Genomic DNA, 20,231 nt, shown 5'->3' on the forward strand with positions numbered 1-20,231 from the left:
GAATGATACTGATGGGGACTAAGAGGGTTTGTAGTTAAATTCCTGCTCTTACAGGATCAGTGAGTGTCTGTTTAAAGATTATTAACATACTTTTACATCACTATGGAACACCAGCATTTCTGCAGAGGACAGAACTCCCTGCTTTAATCTACCAAGATGCTCTGTGTTATGTTGTCATGGCAATATGAAGTCAAATAAATACAAATATACAAAAATGCACATTTAAAGGAGGACAAGAAGACAGGCAATTGGAAGAGCTTTTGAAGCAGGAAAACTTTTCTGGATTTCTCTTAATTTAACTGGAAATTTTGCGAATACAAGTCAAGAAGGAAACAAGGAGGCAGCTGGTTGGATTATATCTGAGGACAGGACGCATGAAGGAGAAGCATGAGGAGAGAGAAAACAGCAGAGCGATGGTGCAGAGCCAATCATGGATCAAGTCGAAGAAGCAAGCATCAAAACTGTGAGTAAACATAACACACAAAGAGCTAAAAATTACTGTGCTGATTAAGGAAACATTAAATTTGGTTAGTTTGGGGTCTGCAGCTTCAGGTTTGTGGATTCAGTTGGTCTAAAAATTAAGGAAAGACAAAAAATGTTTCTTTTGAAAGGTTGTTGGAGGATTCTTACTGTAAGAAATATCTGGGTGTGCATCTGCTTTTATTTAAAAAGGTTGAATTTTATTTCGTCACATTGGAAAGGGAAAATTGGAGAATCGGGACAATAATGTGGCCAAATTTACTGTTTCCTTAATCAGAACAATAATTTTGATCTGAACTAGAAATTGTAAAATGGGTTATTTTCTTTCTTCTCTACTGATCACTGTGTTAAATGTTGAGTTACTTGTCAGTCTACATTAATGTTAATGGTACTTTTAAAAAATGCAGTTTATTCGTAATTTTGTAGAAAAAGGCTCTGCACCTGTCAAAAAAAACAAGTATCCACACCCCCAAAATCACTGTGGATCAGAGTAGCTAAGCCCTGGTTAACAGCAATTATATTACAGGAGATGAAAAATATTGGAATGATTGAAAGAAACAAAGATTGCTTTAGGGTTTGAAGATTTGACTTTCTTATTGAAAGAGACGAAAACTAATCTATGTGTGACACTGAGTAAAAAACTGAACGCTTAAAAGATCTGGAGGTCTGACTGTTGTTATACAAATGTGCAAACTTGTTTTAATGACATTAGAAAGAAAAATGGGATGTTTAAAAAGGTAATATATAAAATAGTTTCTATATTACTTGAAAAAATGATGTTGGTTAGCGCTGCTGTATTTGGAAAAATGCTGGCTCACCCCTGGTCTATACAGACAATAATCCCCTCACATATGTGATGAGTACTGCAAAGCTGAATGCAGTAGGCCACCGCTGGGTAGGTGAGCTGGCAGATTTCAGGTTTGATGTCAAATACAGGCCGGGGAAGGTGAACATCGATGCAGACTCATTCTCTCGGTTTCCACTTGACATTGACACCTACCTCACAAAGTGTACTGAAGAGCTGACGAGAGAGGCCATTCAGGCTACATGGGAGGGTTGTGAGTCTGCAAAGAGACAAGATGCTGCATATGTCGCTGCCCTGTGCCTAACATGCCCAGCCAGAGACACCTGTGAACATGTCACCATTGCAGCCTGTCACAGTGACCTGGTAAAATCCCAAAGGAAGGATCCCTCTATCAGTTAACTTATCAAACTGAAAGAAACAAAATCAGTAATAACTAATGATGGCAGAAGGAGAGCCAGTGGCCCTGTGAGAGAGCTTATGCACGAGTGGGGAAAGCTTCATATGGAAAATCAGCTGCAACATCGTACAGCGGCTCAGCGAAGGCAGCTTGTGCTGCCAGCACAATATCATCTCCTAGTGCTTAAACATCTCCATGATGACTTGGGTCACGCAGGGCAGAGAGGGTCATTCACTTGGCACGGGACCGTTTCTACTGGCCTTTTATGAAGAAGGACATTGAGGCGTATGTGACCAGAAAACACCCCTGCATTAAGCAAAAGAAACCAGTCAAACACATCAGTAACCCTACGATGTGTCATATATGCATGCAGATTGATGTCATATGTCACCACAAGCTCAGCATCAAATGGCAACCCAGCTGAGCGATCTAATTGGACATTTCTTCAAATGCTAAGGACACTGGAGGAGAAGGCAAAGAGCAGCTGGAAAGAGCATCTGCCTCAGATACTACATGCATACAACTGCACCAGGCATGAGGAAACAGACTTTTCACCCCACTACCTCATGTTTGGTCGACACCCCCGTCTCCTAGTAGACTTAATTTTTGGCCTGTTAGCCAGAGATGGGACTGAAACACCTCAGAGCTATGCTAAAAAGTGGGTTTTGTGGATGGAAGAGGCTTATCGTATTGCAGCTGAGAACAGCCAGCACTCTAGTGCAAGGGTTAAGAAGAACTATGATCATCACACACAGAACACAGTCACTCTCCAACCTGGTGAGACAGTGTCCTAGTCTGTAACATGAGTGAGAGGGGAGGACCTGGAAAATTGAGACCTTACTGGGAGCAAACTGTGTATGTCGTCAAACAACAAGTGAGTGACAGTCCCATTTACAAAATGTGTTCAGAGACGTAATGTGTTTACTTCATAGAAATCTCCTACACCTCGTGAAAGACCTACCTGTTGACCACTGGGGGACCACTACCACGTAGAGGGAACCAAAAGAAAAGAAGTCATCGTGTTGGGAGACGTGACTGGTTGGAGACACCTGAAAGCAGTGACTGTGAAAACTCTGAAACAGCCAGAGTAGAATAGAATAGCCTTTATTGTCATTGTACAGGGTACAACGAAATTGGAGTGCCACTCCCTTGGTGCAAAATGCAATAATAAATATAATAAAAAAATAGTAAGATATAAAAGGTACAATAAAACAAACATAAGTACTCAACAAAAGTAAGTATGATATTTACAGGATAGCAGCATTAATATAATGACAGTATGACAGTATGAATAGCAGCATAATAATAATAGCATAATATAATGGCAGTGACAATATGGTATGGCTAAGCAGGTTCAATTGTTTTTGTGCTTATTTGCAATGGTGATAGCTCTGGGAAAGAAGCTATCCCTGAATCTGTTTGTTCTGGTTTTATGTGACCTGTACCGTCTGCCTGACGGTAATAGTTCAAACAGTTGATTGCTGGGGTGAGAATGGTCCTTGATGATATTGCCAGCTCTGCTGAGGTATCGAGAGTTTGCAATGACCTCCAGGCTGGGCAGAGAGCAGCCAGTGATCTTCTGGGCTGTGTTGATGACCCTCTGCAGTGCTTTCCTGTCTGCAGCTGAGCACCCTGCATACCATGTTGTTATGCTGTACGTTAGGATGCTCTCTATGGTGGCTCTGTAGAATGTCACCAGCAGCCTCTCCTCCAGGTTGTTCCTCCTGAGCACTCTCAGAAAGTGGAGACGCTGCTGGCTTAGAGTATCACCACAAGCTCAGCATCAAACAGTGAATATGAGAGCAACAATCCGGTTTGGATCTTGCACTTGTGTCCATCCCATTTACCTCGTGCCGCTGGGCCGTGACAGATGTCATATATGGCATACAGCTTGGTGTCATTTATGTCATACAGCCTTGTCTCATGTATGCACTCAGCTTGAAGTCCTGGAACGAGACAGCTTGATATCATATATGCATACAGATTGATGTCATATAGGCATACAGATTGATGTCATATAGGCATACAGATTGATGTCAGGTCAGGCATACAGTGTGATGTCATATAGGCATACAGTATGATGTCATATATGCATACGGTATGATGTCATATATGCATACAGTATGATGTCATATAGGCATACAGTATGATGTCATATATGCATACAGTATGATGTCATATAGGCATACAGATTGATGTCAGGTCAGGCATACAGTGTGATGTCATATATGCATGCAGATTGATGTCATATGTCACCACAAGCTCAGCATCAAACAGTGAATCTGAGAGCAACATATCAGCTGCAGAGGAATCCAGAGAGAGTCCAGAAAATAAATACACATTTTATATGTCAGAGCAACCCAGAGTTACCTCACCTGAAAGGGAAACTGAACAAGAACAAATTTCCTCTGTTCATTATCTCTCCTGTTTTACAGGATTGTAATCTGTGGTCACGCCCACTACAGCAAGGCCTGTAACATGAACAAATAAATACCACCAACAAGTGTCCCTAGGGGACTGGCGAGACTTTTAAGGCAAGTGATTACTTGCCAGGTTACCACATAGAATACCTAAGCTATTAACTAGCATCAATAAGTCAGTCACTAATATTCCTTGGCAGGTGATTAGCATCCCCTGGCCTAGTTACTGTCTACTAACTAGTAACTATTTAACACCAATTCATATTATTTGTTAGATTCACTTTTCTTCTTACTTTAGTCAAAAGTCTGTTGACCTAAATATGTTCAAAGTTGCATCATCTTGATATTTACACCAGTGTTGTACAACTCTGAGTGCATTCTGCAACTGATGGGAGGGAAAGGACTCCTTAGCACGACCATTAGAAAAGCCCCTACAGCGCACAAGTAGTTTGGTGTTTAAGTGGCTCAGAGGATCAAGGACAGGAGCAGTGACAAAAGTTATCCTCTCATCACGGTGAATTGTGTGCGCCTTATACAACAGGACAGCAGGAGAGAGCTGGACCATTTTTGGTGCCTAGGTATTTTGTGCAGGCGAAGCAATGAAAAACTCACAACTGCATTTCTTAGTCTGACAGGACAGGATGATCACCCTGAGGCGCTTAAGAGAAGAAATCCAGACCCTTTAACGTTCAAGGAAATTGTGACACATTAGTACAAACAAATAATCGTTAATAAATCAATATCAGTGACTTAAAATCACAGGAGATGCAGGATGAGTTATCCAGATTCATTTAATAATTAACCAACAAATTTAGATTGTCCAGTTAATGTTGCTACTAATTCCCTGATTGATACATTTCTTTACATTTGCCCATTTTTTTGTTGATTCGGAAATAATTCATTGATCAAATTAAACTCCAATTCCTGCAAGCTTTGGCAAAGCTGAGCATGTTCGGTCTGTTGTGTATACAGTTGTGGCTCTAAATACAAACTGAAGTGGCAAAGTGCACAAAAGCAAACTTTGTACCACTGACAAAACATTAGACCACAACTGTATTCATAACTCAGGCTGACTCAGGCTCTGTTAGAGCTTCTGCTCTGTAACCCTGTTTTGCTTGGCATCAATAAGTCATTTGAGCCAGGGATGATTCTGAAGTTCCTCTAGGGCAGTGGTTCCCAAACTTTTTTTCCTGGGCCCCCCTTTGTTTTACAAGAAAAATGTAATCTGCAATAAATTACAGGCAGTAATAAAATAAACTATTAACTCTTTTATGCTACGTCCACACGTAAACAGCGTTTCGAATCACCGAAAACAGAGATTTTTTAAAACTCCTTTTTTGCATTTACGTGTGGACGAGAGTTCGTCACGCAACGTCAAAGGTTTGTGCCTTTTTTCACGTCACGCTGTGCGCCATGTTATTGTTTACATGAGATGAATTGCAGAATGGCAGATAGAGACGAAATACTGTTAATCTGACTATCTGCAGTTTTTACACGCAGTTACTGTCCCTCCATTTACAAAGGCAGAGGTGTCACGGTGTGATTATTTTACATGTAGTTGTTTTTTTTCCTGTGTAATAATATTCAACATTGCGATCAATACATTTTTCAAAAAATGCCTCTCTGTGCAAAATGGGTTTAAAAACATAAACAGCTGTGGGATACTGTTTGTCTGTGATTTGAACCAGGGGAACAAATCGTGGCAGGATCAGCCTGATATTATTTTTATCCCGCTGTAACTTTACTGTATAAAGAGCTAACATCTCCAAAATGTCAGGAGTAGTTAGTCATTACAACAAGTGTTTGTGAACTAAAAATCAAAAATGTGGGATACTGTTTGTCCGTGATTTGGAGAGCCCAGCGCGTGCTCCCGACAAAGGGAAAACCAATTCTGCAGGGGAGACCTACCTTGGCACTTGTGCAGGTGAAGCCAAAGGGAAGATATGCTTCACCATATTTTCTAGTCTTTGGCTTACAATGAAGTTGGTTTGGAAACATATTCAGCTATGCTTCATCTCCTGCTTTGCGTTTCTGTGGGCGCCCCGTGCTAGGAATAAGACACGCAGACTTAACATGACTGAACATGACGAACCGACGAGGAACACGTACACTGTGAATACATACAGAGGGAAAAGGGGACTGGAGATGAGACATGGACATAACTAAGCATAAATAGAACATGAAGGCTGGGGGGGAAACACACATGACAGAAGGAATGGGTCACAAAACATGTTTACAAAACATGTAAACAAGAGGAGGAGACGGGGGGAAAAAGACTTTACTGAAATACATGAAGGGCCAGGGCTGGGGCAGCCAACCAGTCACAGACAAAGAGCCACATCATACACCTGGGCACACATGAACATCACCCATCCCTTCCTCTGTCCTGCGTTCAGTTTAGGGTATCGAACTCAGGACCCTAACCTCATCAGGCCGGGGTCTTTGTGTGGAGTCTGCATGTTCTCTCCAGCTTCCTCCCACAGTCTAAAGACATGCAGTTAGTGGGGGTCTTCTCGCGCCGTTCGCATTCACACAGAGATGCATTGAAGATCACCTTGTGGTTAGTGCCTTCTATTCGATGTACAGACTGAATAATAACACCTTCTAATTAGTATGCAGCCTGTTCTGTCTCCTATTGGTGCTTTTCCTACGAGTAATCAGTGCTTCATGGCTTACTAAGCTTAACTTTTTTCACAACATTGATAACAAACACACACAAAACAACAACAACAACATATCTTATCTAAAAAAAACTTGATTGGACCACAGTTTTGATGTTCATCCTACATGTTTATTGAGATTGTCTAATGTCTGCGACGGTATCTTCTCCCACGTCTGCGGACACCGGAGGCCTTGTGGGGTCTCCTGCGTCTGCGAACGGGGCGAGAAGACCTCGCATGTTTGCGTCTATACCTGCGTCGTGGCATTGTCCAAACGGCGGTACCTGCTCCACGTCACGGGTTCTATTTATGGACTCACCTGGCAACTTTAGTGATGTCACTGCTGATGTTGTCACTGTTGGTGTGACCTCATGACTCATTCATGCCATCTGAACTGTGGTGTAATTATGAGTCACAGGGGGACGTGAATTTATTCACAAAGTTGATAGATAGTTTGGGTCATAACTCAAAGACACAACGATGCAGTCAAATCATTTGGAATTAAATATCTGTAAATTACAAGATTTAGAGGGTTCTGACATCACATCCAGTCTCTCTGCTGTGATTTCAAATATCAATGCCCAAACCCCACCACCGACAAATAACACAGAACACACAGCCAGTGACGCACCAAACACACACCACGTTTAGTGACCAATAAATCAAGCGCCACAGGTGGTGTAAATGACAGATCAGGGATGGGTAATAATGTTGATTTTTTTCTGTTCTTGTTCCTTTTTACCAAGCCGGGTTTGTTTGTCCTTGTTTCCCTCTCCTGCAGAGTTCCTCCTGACGGAGTTCATAAGCCAGTCAAAGATCTGCACGTCACAATGGACTGAGATGTCAACTTCCTCCCACCAAAAAAACAAAAAAAAGTAAAGTCGTCATGCAGCATGAGGACAAAAAGTCATACTACAGCTATTGCACCCTCTAATTTATTAGATTCTTTCAATTATGTTTCATAGGGGCCTCGGAGCACTTCTGCAAACTAAATGAGCTGTGCTGGAACTTACACCATCATGTAACCCAAAAAAGGAAATCTCTTATTCATAAAAAGAAAAAAATGTTTGCTTTGATTATTCCTTGAGAAACTGAATGTCACGGTCCTGGGTCGATGGCCCAGTGTTTTCTGTTTTGTTTTATTAATCTTTGATTTCTTGATGTGTCTTTGTTAGTTCTTAGGTTTTGGTTCTGTGTCCCCGCTGTTCTGTGTTGGTATTGTGCCTCTATATAAATAGCATCATAATTTCATATTTTGTCAGCACTTCCTAGTAGTATGTAACTACACCATAAATGTCAGGGTTTGCGTGTTGAGATATGAATGGAGGACCCAAGATGCAGGCACTGCTGATGTGAGTGAGCTTTATTCATGGAGAGTGACATACAAACAAAGGCGAGGGAGGCGAGAAACAAAACTAAGAAAACCTAAACTGGGAAAGCTGAGAACCAAATAACAAACCTGGACACGAGGGAATGGAGTTAAAACACGAAGGATGACAAGCAGGAAAAACAGCATGGAGGAGCACAGACGGACCAGTAACACACACAAGAGGACAAATGCTATAAATTAGTGAGGGCCCGCTTGAAGCTGACGCTCCGGCGCGTGTGTCAAAAAACACCAACACACCGCTTCAGAAGCACTCTGTCGATGCTTGATTCGTTTGGCCACAGTCACGTGATCAGTGATGTCCAATTGTGAATTGTGAATTCCACTGTGTAGAGTGGGCAATCATAATGACGCAGTTCAGTTTTTTTGTAGATTCAAGCTGCTCTTCATATTTTTGACCACCAGATGTCACCAGAGAGGACTGTGTTAAAAAGCTTCCAGTAATGAATCGTTTTTCAACACAAGCTTCAATGCTTCAGAAAGCTTTGTTTGGCCATCACTACTATAAATACACACAGAGGGAAACGAGGAAACTGCACACAGGAGGGGGACACAGCTGAGCCTAATGAATCTGACGAGACTGAGCTGAAAGACGAGATGGATCATTCAAGTACTGTACATGATGTGGGTAGATGCTGTACGTTTATGGGCTGCAGGAGAGGCACAGATTAGGGTATTTGTGCACACGAGGTTGTTTGGGGTGCCTGCGTGTTTGCCTGCTGGGCCTGAGCGAGCCTCTCATATCTGTGGCCCGGCGGTCTCTTCTCTTGCTGAGGATCTTAACGTAGTTGGCTGGGACGAGCATGTGGTCTCACCGTCCACACTGGCCAGGAGCCAGCCACGCACACGGGGCTGTAGCTCTAAACACGAGGGAGAGGAAAACACTGTGATAGATGTAAACATGGGGCACGCTCACACAAAAGAAGAGCCCTCATCTGTTAGTTGTAAGATAAGGAAAACAAAAATAGAAGGTTTTGGGTCAAAGCACTCAGAATCAAATGTCCCGCAGCCAGTAAAAAGCTCATCACCTTTAGGAGCGAGGTTGAGCATCTCTCCAGCTCGCATAGAAAGCTCCTCCTGAGAAGCAGCTGTCAAGTCATATTCTCCTCTGGCCACCACGTGGTCGTCCTCCTCGCTCGCCCAGTTAGTGTCTAAACCAAGCAAGGAAACTGAATTAACGACATTCATAATTTTAACTGGTCTTAACCAAAAACAAGTCCTTCTGCTTTTCCTTACACTTGTAAAGTAACTAATGGCATATGGAGCTATGGTACCCAATTTATTTGCCACAGAGTTACACAAAGGCACATATGATGTCATACAAGCAGACTCATCTTTACACGTGTACTGCAGCCCTGAACATTACCAGGTTCAGATTCTATTATCAAACTTTACAACAGCAGCCTTAATTACTTTAACTCAAAACAATTAGCACCTGCAGCCACTGTCCTGTGTTGAGTACACCTCTCAAAACAACAAAATGTACTCATGTGAATATGTAAGTGCTTGCTGTTCCATCTCTTCCACCTGCTGCACAAACCTGCTGGGGGGGACGTCTTCAAGGTGAGGTGTGTGTCTGTATCCTCCCAGGCTGTAGCCACCACCATAGCCGCCACCATAGCTGTAGCTGTAAGGCCTGTAGCCACCACAGATGGAGCTCCCATAGAGGCTGTAAGAGGGGAGAAGGAGCTGTTGGATGGACGGTAGGACTGCTGGACCTGACGAGGGGGCACCAGGAGCGCCAACCTGGGCAGGACAGAAGAGCCAGCAGGGGTGGAGGAGCCTGTAGCTTATCCCAAATCTGTAGATCTGTTTGGTGACAACATAAAGATAGAATATCAGTAAAATCCACCCATAATTCATTGCAACATTAATTGAGCAAAGCATTAGTTCGAAACGTCATGGAGTCAAGCTAAACCACAAACTGAATGAACAGCTCATAGAGTGGCTCTCTTCCACAGCGTGTCCTTTGTCCTTTCTCCCTCCCCTCAACCCCAACCAGTCCTCAGAGGCTGCCCCTCCCTATACCTGGTTCTGCTGGAAGTTTCTTCCAGTTAAAATGGTGTTTTTCCTTCCCACAGTCACCAAGTGCTCACTCAAAAGGGTTTTTTTTGATCATTTAGTTTTCTCTGTATTACAATAGGGCCTCCACCTTGCAGTATAAAGTGTCTTGAGGTGACTGTTGTTGTGATTAACGCTATATAAATAAACTGAAATTGAATTGAGTCAACACTTCCTCCTGCCTCATCTCCAGCTCTGCTACTCTTCATCTGTACAGACTGTGGAAAATACACAATAAATTCACCATCAACCAGCAGCTAGTGGCAACTTTTAGCATGGGATGTTTTCTGACATGAGCTGACATTATGAACCAGTCAACACACCTTAAATATCATTATCACAGCTCTGATTGTTCAGCTTCTCCAATCTGATGACCATATTCTCTTAACCGTAAAAAGATATGTTGATATGTCCAAAAAAGATAAAGATGTGTCCAGATTTAATTCCATTTCCTCACTTAAAGCGGAAAAAAGTGTCAGGGTGGGGGGACTGATTGAACTGTGATTGTGGAATTTGCCTCACACAGGTGCGTTCACTATTGCTTGTTTGAGAATACTGCTGTATATATACAAATGCTGACTGTACAAACAAACTGTTGTACATATATTTTTAGAATTATCGGAAAATGTTGAGAAAAAGACAAGAAAAAACAATGACTTGCAGCATCAAGCGGAGGAGTTTAATCTTCTCTGGGTCTCGTTTAGGAGTTTGGGGACAGGTGAGCAGAGGACTGACAGATGAAAAAAAATGAGCTTTCTCTAAGGGTGTTGCCTCTCCCTTAACCCTCTGAGTCTGATCAAAATCACTACCCTTTCAGCTTGTTTGTGGCCAAAAGTGGCCACCTACAGATTAGGTCTGTAATTTTTATTATTTTTGTTTTTTTGCCATTTTTTTTGCATAAAGCTTTTAAGTAACTTCAGTTCTTTCCATAAATATAAAATAATTATTACTTTTTTATTTTTTAACCCTTTAAACACCAGTTTGTTTGTCCACTGCACCAGCTGGACGACAACCTCAAATCTCGCAATTTTATATAATTGCATTGCTACTGAAATTTCTTGTATTATTAATAGTAGAGTCTGGGGCATATAATTGATTCACATCAACATTGATTATAATGCATTGTTATTTTAGTGCAGAGAGAGCAAAAACAAAAAAACTCCCTCTCAGACTGTTTGTGGCCAAAAATGGCCACCCCTTGTTTACATTTACAAAATGCTATAAAATTCATATATATTAAGAAAAATGTCCAGTTTTTTTTACATGATTTTTTAGATTAGCATCAGGGCTGTTCATGAAAATCAAAATTTCATTAAAATTCTGAAATTTAACCCTTTAAATACCAGTTAGAGCACATAATAATAACAACTCATAAATAGAGAAAATCATAAAATCCCAGTTTTTTTTCTAAATAATACATGCCATCTGATTTTTTTGCTAACCATGATGAAGGTTAGATGCATAGCAATAATTAACAGCATCAATGACATTTATGCAACATTGTTTTTTTCTGCAGTGGCAGAAAAACAAAAAAACTCCCTCTCAGACTGTTTGTGGCCAAAAATGGCCACCCCTTGTTTACATTTACAAAATGCTATAAAATTCATATATATTAAGAAAAATGTCCAGGTTTTTTTACATGATTTTTTAGATTAGCATCAGGGCTGTTCATGAAAATCAAAATTTCATTAAAATTCTGAAATTTAACCCTTTAAATACCAGTTAGAGCACATAATAATAACAACTCATAAATAGAGAAAATCATAAAATCCCAGTTTTTTTTCTAAATAATACATGCCATCTGATTTATTTGCTAACCATGATGAAGGTTAGATGCATAGCAATAATTAACAGCATCAGTGACATTTATGCAACATTGTTTTTTTGTGCAGTGAGAGAAAAACAAAAAAACTCCCTCTCAAACTGTTTGTGGCCAAAAATGGCCACCCCTTGTTTACATTTACAAAATGCTATAAAATTCATATATATTAAAAAAAATGTCCAGTTCTTTTTACATGATTTTTTAGATTAGCATCAGGGCTGTTCATGAAATTCAAAATTTCATTAAAATTCTGAAATTTAACCCTTTAAATACCAGTTAGAGCACATAATCATAACAACTCATAAATAGAGAAAATCATAAAATCCCAATTTTTTTTCTAAATAATACATGCAAACCATGATGGAGGTTAGATGCATAGCAATAATTAAAAGTATCAATGAGTTTTATGCATCTTTGTTTTTTTGTGCAGTGAGAGAAAAACAAAAAAAAATCCCTCTCAGCTTGTTCGTGGCCAAAAATGGCCACCCCCTGTTTACATTTACAAAATGCTATAAAATTCATATATATTAAAACATTTTTCTACTTTCATTGGCTTGATTTTTTAAATTAGCACCGCTTCTAGTCATAAAAACCAAAATATAATTCAAATTCTGATATTATACCCTTTGAATACCAGTCACATTATGTATTATTATAGTAAAAATAGTAATAAAGTTCCCATCTTTTAGCATATAAATGGTGAAACCTAATATGTTTTTTTTATCATCATTGCAGGTCAGTAACAGTAACTGTTACAATGATTTATTTTTACTTTATTTATTTATTTATTTATTTATTCTTTCTTTTTTTGGGGGGGGGGGGGGATGAATGGCCAAAAGCAATGTCACACATGGTGTGTTAGTGGCCAGAAAGGCAATTTAATGACCAAATAATCCCTGCAATCACCAATAAAATGATCAAAATTTATATTCCAGTATCTGTGTGCTTCTGTGTGCATCCTCATTAGCAGCAAGATGTACTAACCACATTAGAGTGGTTTTTGTAGGCACACTTTCTACACCTGGTTCAAGGGGCTGCTGTTCCGTTCCTTTCACGCATCCTTTATTCCCCATCACCGACTGCTGGTTCCTTGTGTGTTGCTGTCAAAAGAAGCATATTCCTCCGTTGCTTTGGCATGTGGGATATTGCTGTGGTAGTTTTGGTGAAGCCAAAGACAGACAACAAAATCTTCCTCTGTTGCAACTGGAGGAGCTGAGGAGGAAGCTCTGGGTTGTTTCCCCTGTGCCGGTTTTCATCTGAGGAGTTCCTCTGCCAATGTGACCGAAGGAAAGACGTTGTCCTCGGAGCTCCTCCGTCAGTTGGAGTCTGAACCCCATGCCTTTTTTACTTCCTGAGAACTTCCAGTGTTTTCATCCAACATGCTATGTATTGCTTTATTCTGGTGTAGGTTTTATCTCCACTTCATCTATAATCCTCCAATCCTCACACCTTGGCCTCCCGTGCAGGTTTGTAAGGGTGCACAGCAGCTAAAAGATCTCCTTTGTTATAAAAAATTCAAAAGTAGATCTGCATACAGGGTGACCCCTAGTTTGATACCAGTGGGTACTGGATTGTGGTGCAGTCTCTCTTCAGTAGTGGGACCCACATGGTTTTCCTTTCATGGCGGATCCACTGAGTCGCCGGCTCCTCGGTCTCAGAAAATGCTCCTATGTTCTTTTTTTTTTTTGGGGGGGGGGGGCTCCACCTCCATGCCCCCCAACCCCAATCCTCCCCCAAAGAAGAGGATTCGGGCACTGGCTAGAACTCAACATCAGTGGTGATGCAGTCAGCCTCTTTGAAGATTGTCCCCTCATCTTCTGGAGAGGAGGTTTCTTCATCTTGGGCAGATGTATTTTCTTCAAGGACAGAGGACTGCTTGCTGTCCTTGCTCTCTGACCAGATCATATAGGCAGTGCTTGAAGCAGTGATGATCTAATTGCCATATTGCCAGAATAAATGATCTGGAAGCTGTTAGGCTTACTTACAGCAGTAGCTCTGTCTGCACCGGCATAAACTCCAGGACACGTTTACAAATAGTGTTTGTTGTTGTTTGCGCTCCAGCTGCAGCTGCAGGTTTGAACTCTGCAAAATGTCCTGTGATTGGGGTTTTTTTTGTTTTTGTTTTTGTTTCTAGAGTTGATATTTTGGGTATGGTATCTTTTGATGAAAAATACAAGAGTAAAAGTGCTTTTAACATGTGCTTCAAAGCTAAGTTTGACTGGGAACCTCAAAGCTCAATATCCTGCATCCACAGAAATTCACTGCAGCCTATGTAATGTTTGAATTTATTCCAGTCTATGTTGCAAATACATGTTTGTACTGCAATGTCATGCACAAACACAAACTATTAGATCCTTAAGATCAAACCTATGTCAAAATTGTTTCATTATTTTGGTCCATTGGAGTGTGGTAGGCCATCAAAGGCCACTACTAGAAACTCGGAATATTACATGAAATTGCTTGCTTGGCCAAAAATGGGTAAATGATGTAATTTGGTAAAAAACATTAAAAACTACAATTTTCATGTGTTGAGTTTAGAATGAAAGCAATTTTACCTAAATCGCATGATATAGTACTGTCAGTAACAAGGAATCAAAAAAGGTGGTTATAATGGGTTTCAATTGGCCACAAATGGCCACAATAGAACCAAGAGGAACAATTTAGTGTATAGTGAATATTATTGACATTATTAAGGAGCTGATGTTGAAAATTAAAAAATCTGAAAGAAATACACACCTTTGGGAAGTTTCATTCCATTTGCATTAACAGAATAAAAATGGTTGAAAAGGGAAAAGCAAAGTGGCCACAAATGGCCAGGATAGGACTCAAAGGGTTAAAGACAGGCTGAGGAGTTCAGCTACTCAAAAGGGGCTCAGAGTAGAACTGCTATTCCTTCACGTTGAAGAGAGGCTGATGAGAAAAGGAGAAAGAGGCCCCAGGGCAGACCCAGGACACTCTGGAGAGGCTATATCTCTCAGCTGGCCTGAGGATGTCTTGGTGTTATCCCAGAAGAAGTGGAGGAGGTGGCTGGGGAGAGGGAGATGTGGGCTTCTCTGCTTAGGCTGCTGCCCGGGTAAACCAGTCCTTGATAAGCAGAAGAAAATGGATGGATAACAATAATAAGCAGAAGAAGCTAAAAGACACAGACACAAATTTAAAATAAAACATTATTAGTTATGAATTGAAAGATATAATTATTCAGCTTTATAATAACTCAGCTTATAAATATACATGTAGGCATTTTTTTAAAGTAAATTATCGGGCAAAGGAACTGAGTTTGTTGGCAAACAGCAACAGGAAGACAGCAGCTACATTTTCTTCTGAATTGACAGTTAGCAAGTACAGAACAAACAGAAATGCAATTACAATATTTATTTTATTAATTTAACTTATTACCCAGAACTGCAACAAAACAAACAAACAAAAAACGCTCAATTAACAGAAGAGAGAGAAATCTAGCGAGACACTCTGACTAGGACACGGCCTCAGAGGACCAAACTAGCAGTCAGCCACTTGTACGGCTGTGCAGATAAATAATTAGTTGCCGTTTTTGTTTTGGGGGCTTTTTTTATTCCTGGGACTTCTGATCCTCTCCAAATACACAGGGAAGTACCTGATGCAGCTAGTTTTGGGTACTACCATCACCAAGCATTTACAAAATCTATTAGAGGATAATAAAGTGTTTTCACCAACTTGGCCCAGAAGAAAAACATATTTTAGCATATAAAATAGCAGTCTCTTCCAAACAAGTCCTTTAGCATGCTGATGTTAAAAAATATCATGTAGAGTAAGACAGGCATAGAGAACAGCACTGACTGGGAGAGGCTTTGAACAGATGACATACTCAGTTCAATTCAACATATAAGACTTTAAGAATGCACAAGCATCTATCAAAAACCTATTTAATCTATCATCTGTGATATTATTATATACAATTATAATGTATTGTTCATCTCCCTTAGATAAACAGGCAGCCTTCAGGTATGAAATATTCATTTGTCTACTGTTTCAGTGGCTGATAGTGCCCCACAGGCCTCAATGTGAGTTTGAAGCCATTATAATGTTTAAGTTGTTTAACGATAAACAGATTTTGAATGAAAGCCACGAAACTTCGGTAGCACAAAAAAGTCTATATTCTTTGTGTCCATATGGATCAGTCATATTACCATTATTTCCCCCTAAGGTTGCCAAAAGCACCAAGTTAATACTTGAAAAAACTGCAGCAATACACAAAAATATAATCAATATTCTGTTTACTTGGTGACAACGCCGCTTTTAGCCTTCAATCAGAAAGCCTTAAGTTGGCTAGTTAAGCATCGGGCTAACGTTTAAAGCTTTCATTTTGGAGAAGTAACTCGCATTACTGCTACTGCTGTGTAATCTTGGTTAAATTCACAGCATATTCCATAAATTACCCTGCAATAACTAACTGTTATAATAGCGGCACCATATTGCATCACACTGAGTGCATTTCAATCATTTATCCCGCGAGTTTGCTAGCTAGCAAAATAATAAAAACGATTTTAAAAATTAGCATGTGTAACGTACACACTCGAGAAAATGATTTACTAGGACTTACGCAAACTCCCCCATTGTGAAAACGTACAAATCCTTCTTGTATTTTTGGTTTTCCAGCAAACACTCATTAAAACGGCCTCCAGGCACGTTAGTGCACTCACCCCCGACTGTTCGGGGAGGGGGTGGGGGGTCACAAATTGAAACAGACTGACGTGCAGAGGTACAAGGCAGCCCAGGCAGAGAAATGTTGCTTTTAGACTTTTTATTTCTCTATCTGATAAGAAAACTATTCAATCAGATAGTTATTTGTGGTGAATGAAATACAGTTTCAAGACGTTTTAAGCACAAAATCCCAAATAGAAGCACTACAATATTAAAATCCAAGATTGTTCAAGGATTTCAAGCACCCGTACGAAACCTGCATATGAAGTTGATGATTGTTAAAATAAAATAGAACATTTTCATCAATTTCTTGTACGAAATGACTATATACAGAAAAGCTCGACATGTTATGCAAAAGAAAAAAAAACAATTCTCGTAATTGTCAGTTTCGTAATTTCAAAATTCTTCAAAACTAACATTTTCTTTGATTGACTCATATTAAATTTCCTACGGTCAAATTCAGTGTGAACAATATTACACAAACAAACATGTGTGTGTGCGCCTGCGCATACATTAGAATCACTTTGATCCCTTGTGATGCGGTAACTTTGCTTTGATCCTGTATGACTGGTAGCTTTGCTTTGATCCCAAAACCCATAAATACCAGCGCTCACCTATTATACTTTATGGCATAACGGACGTTGACCTGACACCAACCCAAACCCTTTCGAGACGTTTTGAGAACATTTTAGGACAGAAACCAAAACAAGTTCAGTTTTGTTTCTAACCAATTCACAGAGCAAACAGACAGATCGTGGCTATTAAAGTCAACAAGAGCGACCCTGAAATTCTGCAACAGGCAAAACTGACCAAAGAACAATTTCAATACGAGACAGATTATCAGTCCAAGGAAAGTCGATATATAAACCTAAGCGTTTCGATGACCTCGAACATCGACTGAAGGTTAGGCGAGGACCTGAAAATGGCCAACCATTATTTGTTAGTCTAATCAAACAGATGTTGGTCATGTTTCTGAGGTCGGTTTTCTCCTTTTTTATGTTGCTCTTTCAGTTTTTCTCCTGAGATGAGGTATGAAGTGTCTGTGGTGCAGCTGATCTGGTCTGTCTCGAGACAGTCCAGGCTGCACTCACCTGCAGCAGGTGGAGACTCACCAGAACATTCAGACCTCACAAATTTTGTCTTTCTCAACTCTTCTATAAAGGGTTTCTCTCCGGAGGAGGTCCACCTTTATAATGGGTGGCCAGGCGGCCCAGTCTGGGTTTTTTCTGCTTTCTTTCACACGCCTGAGGGGTGGTGCCACACCATCACGAGGGCTGGCTAGGCTTTCGCAGCCTGTGTGAGTGTATGTGTCTGCACGACTGTGTTTATTGTGTTATATATTTCAAAAAGATGCACATCTGCAGTTTCTTTGGTGGATCTGGTCTCGTCTGTCTTGAGACAGTCCAGGTTGCACCCACCTGTAACAGGTGGAGACTCACCAGTACATTCAGAACTCTGAATGTGTGTGCAGTGTGCGCAAAATTTCCATGTTCGGATTTCTTTTGGGGAGTTTATCTCTGGATGTGTGTAAATGTATGTGCATTCATGTGTGCCTGCGTGGAGTCCTGAGGTTTGCTGGTAGGGTGGACGTCTACGCATAATCACAAGTGTGTGCAAACATTTCCATGTTTTAATTTCTGGGAATTTGGTTTCTTTGGGGGAGTTTATCTCTGGATGTGTGTAAATGTATGTGCATTCATGTGTGCATGCGTGGAGATCTGATGTTGGCTGGTAGGATGGACCTCTATGCATAATCACATGTGTGTGCAAGCATTTCCATGTTTGGATTTCTTTGGGGCGGTCCACCAATGTTAAGAGCGGTGAGGCGGCCCACTCCCGGTTTTTCCTGCTTTCTTTCCCGCACCTGGAGGGCGTCGCAACCTCCTCATGAGGGCTGGCTAGTTTTTGGGAGTGTGTGTGTGTGTATGTATAACTGTGCTTATTGTTTTGTTTATTTCAAACAGATGCGTGTCCTCACCTCTGCAGTGCTGCCGTCTCCTGTATCCCGGCATGTTTCTAAGGTACGGTTTCTCCTTTTTTATGCTGTTCTTGTGGTTTTTGCCCTCACATGAGGTTTGAAATTGGGACTATTTAACAGGACTATGACATCACATATATTTAGAATCTTACCACCAATTTGATCCTTTGATCCTTAAATCCATAAATAGGGGTGAGAAGTAATGACTTTTAGTCCATTAATCACAGCATTTATGTTCGCAGAATTGAAACATTTGCCAGAGAAGTATTTTGAAACATCTGGATCCTTTTCGGAGTAACTGTTTACAGATTCCAACATGTCTCAGAGAAAACAACCCTACAGATTTTTAAGGTAAGTTTTCTTTCTTTTTTCTGTTTTTCTGTTGTTCACTAAAAGAAAAGAGACTCACACAGGCTCACCTCTACACGGCTGCCGTCTCCTCTAACCCTGCATGTTTCTAAGGCAAGTTTTCTCATTTTTTATGTTGTTCTTTTGGTTTTTGTCCTGAGATGAGGTTTGAAGTGTCTGTGGTGCACCTGGTCTGGTCTGTCTTGAGACAGTCCAGGCAGCACCCACCTGTAACAGATGGAGACTCACCAGAACATTCAGATCTCACAAGTTTTGTGTTTCTCAACTCTTCTGTTGAGGGTTTCTCTGAGAAGGGGAGGGCAGTGTGGCCTGGGGGAGGTCCACCGATATAAAGGGTGGCCATGTGTGTGTATCTGTTAATGTCTAGATGTGTGCAGACTTATGTGCATTAAGCCTGCGTGTCTTATTCCATCATGTGTCATGTATCACTCCAAATCTCACTACCTTTAACTGATAATAACTGTTTGCTTAGTGTTATGTCTAAAAGGTATTACACAATCGCCTCTAGTAGAGGATCAGGTTTGTTTTCCACTGATAATGGATTTTAACATGACTGACCAATGATTGTGGAGCACATCCATGTAGGAGCAAACTTAAATGTTTAAAAATGTTCAAAACTTAAGATATTATATTGCTGAAGTATGACGGAAGGAAAAAGTTACATTATTTCATATTTTAAAAAAATCCAATTTCATATGATCAAATTTATGTCAAAAAGTTCATATTTCTTCCCTCCTATGTCATGTGTGAGTACTGTACTGTAAATGTCATATATATCAGATGATACTGATAACCTAATGCTAATTGCAATAACTATGCAGAGGTCTCTAGGCCTCCACTTTTATGGAGCATGTGAAGTTTGGGGCAGAGTGGACAAAGAAAAGTTTCTCAGCAGGTTCAACAGCTTGCTACAACACAGGCCGATGAAGTATTGCACTCACTCATCCAAACTGGCAAACATGTAACATACACCCTAAGACTGATCCTGCTTTTTACTCCTTTGCTATGATTTCATTTGATATTATGTAGCCTTGGAGACAGTTTGCATAGATTAGAATGTTAGATTGCTGTGATGTCATCAATGCCCGATGTTTTGTTTTAATGTCTTGTGATAGTTCTAAGTGCAGACAAAGTCAGAGTTCAAGTGAGTTTAGTACAATTTTGAACCAGTT

General features: G+C 40.5%; 1 protein-coding gene across 1 annotated transcript in view; it reads right to left on the reverse strand.

Annotated features, from left to right (window-relative positions):
* Positions 1 to 8,850: 8,850 nt before the first annotated feature.
* LOC134640189 (peroxisomal membrane protein PEX13-like) overlaps positions 8,851 to 20,231 on the reverse strand; it is a 47,472-nt gene continuing 36,091 nt past the window's right edge. The window contains exons 2-4 of the mRNA XM_063491824.1: positions 9,690 to 9,958; positions 9,178 to 9,300; positions 8,851 to 9,009 (exon numbers count right to left, since the gene is read on the reverse strand). Of these exons, the coding sequence (XP_063347894.1) occupies positions 8,888 to 9,009; positions 9,178 to 9,300; positions 9,690 to 9,813 (369 nt within the window). The 5' untranslated portion in view covers positions 9,814 to 9,958 and the 3' untranslated portion in view covers positions 8,851 to 8,887. The remainder of the gene's footprint in view (positions 9,010 to 9,177; positions 9,301 to 9,689; positions 9,959 to 20,231) is intronic.

This window comes from Pelmatolapia mariae, linkage group LG13 (genome assembly GCF_036321145.2).
Source record: "Pelmatolapia mariae isolate MD_Pm_ZW linkage group LG13, Pm_UMD_F_2, whole genome shotgun sequence".
NCBI classification, from domain to species: domain Eukaryota; kingdom Metazoa; phylum Chordata; class Actinopteri; order Cichliformes; family Cichlidae; genus Pelmatolapia; species Pelmatolapia mariae.